Source organism: Microtus ochrogaster, chromosome 19 (assembly GCF_000317375.1).
Source record: "Microtus ochrogaster isolate Prairie Vole_2 chromosome 19, MicOch1.0, whole genome shotgun sequence".
In the NCBI taxonomy this organism is placed as follows: Eukaryota; Metazoa; Chordata; class Mammalia; order Rodentia; family Cricetidae; genus Microtus; species Microtus ochrogaster.
In genome coordinates, this window is record NC_022021.1 from 29,803,544 (window position 1) to 29,807,543 (window position 4,000).

Here is a 4,000-nt window from a genome sequence, read left to right on the forward strand (position 1 = left end):
ACCTGAAAGGAAGCATTCTATAAGCTTAATTCAATTACTATACTTTTTTCTCTTTTTTGTTTTTGTATTGGATTTTGGGTTGTTTTTTTTTTTTTTCAAGACAGGGATCTCTGTGTAACCCTGGTTGTCCTAGAACTCGCTTTGTAGAGCAGGCTGGCCTTGAACTCACAGAGATCCGCCTGCTTCTGCCTCCCGAGTGCTGGGATTAAAGGCGTGTGCCACCATCGCCCGGCTTTTTTTCTTTTTTTTTTTTTTATTTTCGAGACAGGATCTTGTCTTTATTTCTAACAAGGCTGAAGACTTCAACTTCACTCTCTGTCTAACAGCTTTAATTTCTCTGTTTTACTGTACTGGTCGTGGTTGATTATCATCTGTCCTATCACTACTGTTTTTTTTTTTTTTTTGATAAAATATTCTAACAGAAAGCAACTCAGGGGAGAAGTGTTTTAGCTCACAATTTCAGGTTATAGTTCATTGCTGTGGGGAATTCAAGGCAGAAACCCAGTGTTAATCATACACATAGTTAAGAGCAGAGACAAACAACTGCCCACAATTTCAGGTTATATTCTATTACTGTGTAGAACTCAAGGCCCTCATTGTGACTCTCTTTCCAGATGAGTCTACGTTGGGGCAAGTCGAGAATTTAAACTAACCACCTTATCATTTCTGTTCCCAGAGTTAAACTATAGTAGGTATTTTTAAATTAAAAAAAATAAGGAAAGAAAAGATAGCTTTGTCTTCAAAATTCATTACCAGGAAGAAAATAATCTGGTTAACTCTGTGTCCTTCCCTCTAAGAGAGAAGGAGGAGAGCGGGAAGGTAAAAGAGGACACATCCTAAGACAAAACCTAAAGTATTCTGACTCTCTGCTCTTCCCCTTTCAGAGACATGCTTCTAGCAAGTTATCTTCACTTACCCTCCCTACAGCCTAGTCTCTCTTTCCAATTTCAACCCTCTGCAATCCACCTTTTTCCTTGCTACCACTAATGAAGCATCTTCCATTGCAGTCACCAAAAATGTCAAAGCTAATGGGCGTTTCTCCATCCTTATCTCATATTATTTTTCTGTAACAAGTACAGGAAGAACTCAGCTTACAGGGATTTCATAATTTTATATTCATATGGCCATTTTTATATTAACAATATACTACATGATGTAGGATTGAAACTTTTATTATTTGTTTCAGATTACATAAAGTATTAAGGACTGAGACTGGATTCAATTTCAACAATGTTACTCTACACTTTGGACTGATTTTTAATTGCAAAATTTTAATTTTATTAGACCTGCAAATAGGAAATGATAACAAAATATATAGCTTAATGAAAGCATACACTGAAAATATTCAGGATTTAGATTGACAACAATTATCAGTCTTGGAAGTCTATTACATATTTTTGCAGTTACTATTAGCCTCAAAGGTTTACTACCCTCAGCCTGAGCTGGAAACCCTTCAACAATTCTTCCTACCTTATGAAAGTCACTACTCTCTCACGTAGTCGAGGTCATGACCTCACTCAACAGCTAAAATAATATTCCCCTACTCTTCCACTCTGATGCAGGTACCCTGCAATGGTTATTCCTTCTCCCTGTGTCTCCTTGATTTCCTACCTATTATCTTTGAGTCCTGGCTGGATTGATGTTCAACATTTGCTGCCTACCTGCCTTTGGCTGTAGTATGCCTCCCTATAATATGGTTCATTTATCTTTTCTATGGATCACAGTCATCATAAAATAATGTGTTGAGCCCATTCTTAGTGACTATGCTCCCACATCCTGGCAAATTCCTACTATTCTAGGGAGAAGAATGGCTAACAATTTAGTCCTAAATAATTGTCTTTCCTTTCCTTATGAAACATTGTCCTTCCTTGGAGTTCTTCCTCTTCATTAGATGCTACTTCTGAACACTTCCCCTTTCCCCATCACCTTATAATATTCTAGGAAGTCAACATGTATCTTTCTTTTTTACTATATTCTTCTTAGGTGAGTTTCTATTTTTAAAACCCCTACCTTTAGTGCTCATTTCTCACTTACATGTCCATTTATATAATATCTTTTGTAATGTCTAAGTTTATTTCATGTAATTGTCCAACAGGCATTTCAAAAGCATCATGTCAAAAAAAAAAGCCCTGCATGTTATTTTCATGTAATTTGAGCAAATTGGTGAGGTTCAAGAAGGTTAAGGTCAGAGGATTATTAAATCTATGAGTTTAAAACCAGCCTAAGCAATAAAATGAGACCTCTCTTCAGAAAGGAAAAAAGTAGATAATAAAATATATTTTAAAACAAAACAACAAAAATCACAATTAATTAAGATTCTCAAGTACCTTATAAATGGGAAACTAAGGGTTAGGAATGTGTAATTTTACCCTGGGAAATACTTAATATGTAGAATAAAATAATAATTTCACTTTTATATAAGTCAAATAAATCACATGTTATGATAATAATATTCACTCCACCAGATGAGTACTTCAAATCATTTCTTCCTGCTCCTTAGAACACACCTAAAAAAGGATGCTTTCAGTTCCTCACATACAACATGGATGCGGTTTCCTCAGCACCATTACTGTATGAACTAGCTACAAACTGCTTCTCCATGTGCACAAATCTCACAAAGGAAACTTTGGCATGGAAAACTGTCAGGTAGATGGAAAGGTTCAGCAAAATGCTTATAGTTGATGTATAATTTGCCCTCAGTCCCAGGTTTGGCTAATATTCAATACTTAGAGTTAAAATAAGGGGCAATGAACTCAGCTGGATCGTTCTTTGAACAACCAACGAAATGGATTCTTCCTTACACTTGTAAATGGAACTATTCACTTAGTCACAGAAGAATTTTTAATTTTTTTTTCATATGCTATATTTTGATCATGTTTTCTCCCCTTTTCCTAAATCCTCTCAGATCCTGTTCACCTTCTGACCCACCCAACTTCGTGTTCTCTTACTCTTAAAGGAAACAAACAACAACAACAACAAAAAAAAAACCCAACAGAAGCAAAAACAACAACAAAAAACAAAAAGAAAAAATAGAGTCAAATTTTCAAAGCACTTTTAATTATGAAAAATTGTAAAGATTGAAAATCAATGCATTCAACTTACCAATGATATCATTCATGCGATCCAGTGATAAGTTATCTGAAATGTCTAATAATATGGCAAAATCGAATGCGGATGGGATAGGAGTGACTTCCTTGGAAAGAGTCGGGCCCAAGGCTAGCGTGGGCATTTGTGCTTTTTTTTTCTCTGCCTCCATGAATTTTTTTTGGTAGCCGGTCAGTGCTTCTTCCAGGAGCTGAGCTTGATTTAATGTCATTGGAAACCCATCAATTACCCAGCTTTCGTTAGCGGGTATCTCTCTAAATTCAAACAGCATAATTGATTAGCATGTTGATAGGCTCTGTTACTTTACAGAAATTGGTAATACAATGAATACCATTATCTTCATTGCAAATTCATCCCGTTGCATGGACTTCAGGATTTTCTAACTAAAATATTAGGTTTTCCAATGCGTTCTGATTGCTGACTTTCTTAAAGATCCTTCTGTGGGTCCCTGCTGTCCTCCAAATCTATTGAGAAGCCTTTACATCCTCTTCAAAATGAAATGACAATGACTTATTTCTCCCAAACTTCTAAACTCTCTCAATTTCCAAAGTTTACAAGCAGATATTTTCACTACTATATGCATTCACGTGATATTATTTACATTGTGCTCACAGGCTACACTTCTCCTGTACCTCAAGTTTCTCATGTATACAATGGGGTATTGTAAAATATCTCGCTGGGGTTTGTGTAGATGACAGAAATGACATATTTAATAAATACAATACAGATCTTAGCCCATTCCGCATACTCTCATTGCCAACCTGGAGGGTTGTTCTCACTGTACTCACTCCAGAACCAGGCTGATCTTAACTCCTTAGGTTCTCACTAATTTCACCATAGGAATAAATAAGGCTTGACATAAAATGAAAGGCGGTGTTCCCAGTTAGTTCCTTGA

General features: G+C 36.0%; 1 protein-coding gene across 1 annotated transcript in view; it reads right to left on the minus strand.

The window, feature by feature from the left end:
* Spef2 (sperm flagellar 2) overlaps window positions 1-4,000 on the minus strand; it is a 151,266-nt gene that overhangs the window by 72,225 nt on the left and 75,041 nt on the right. The window contains exon 16 of the mRNA XM_026783829.1: window positions 3,103-3,359. Coding sequence (XP_026639630.1) covers window positions 3,103-3,359 — 257 coding nt within the window. The remainder of the gene's footprint in view (window positions 1-3,102; window positions 3,360-4,000) is intronic.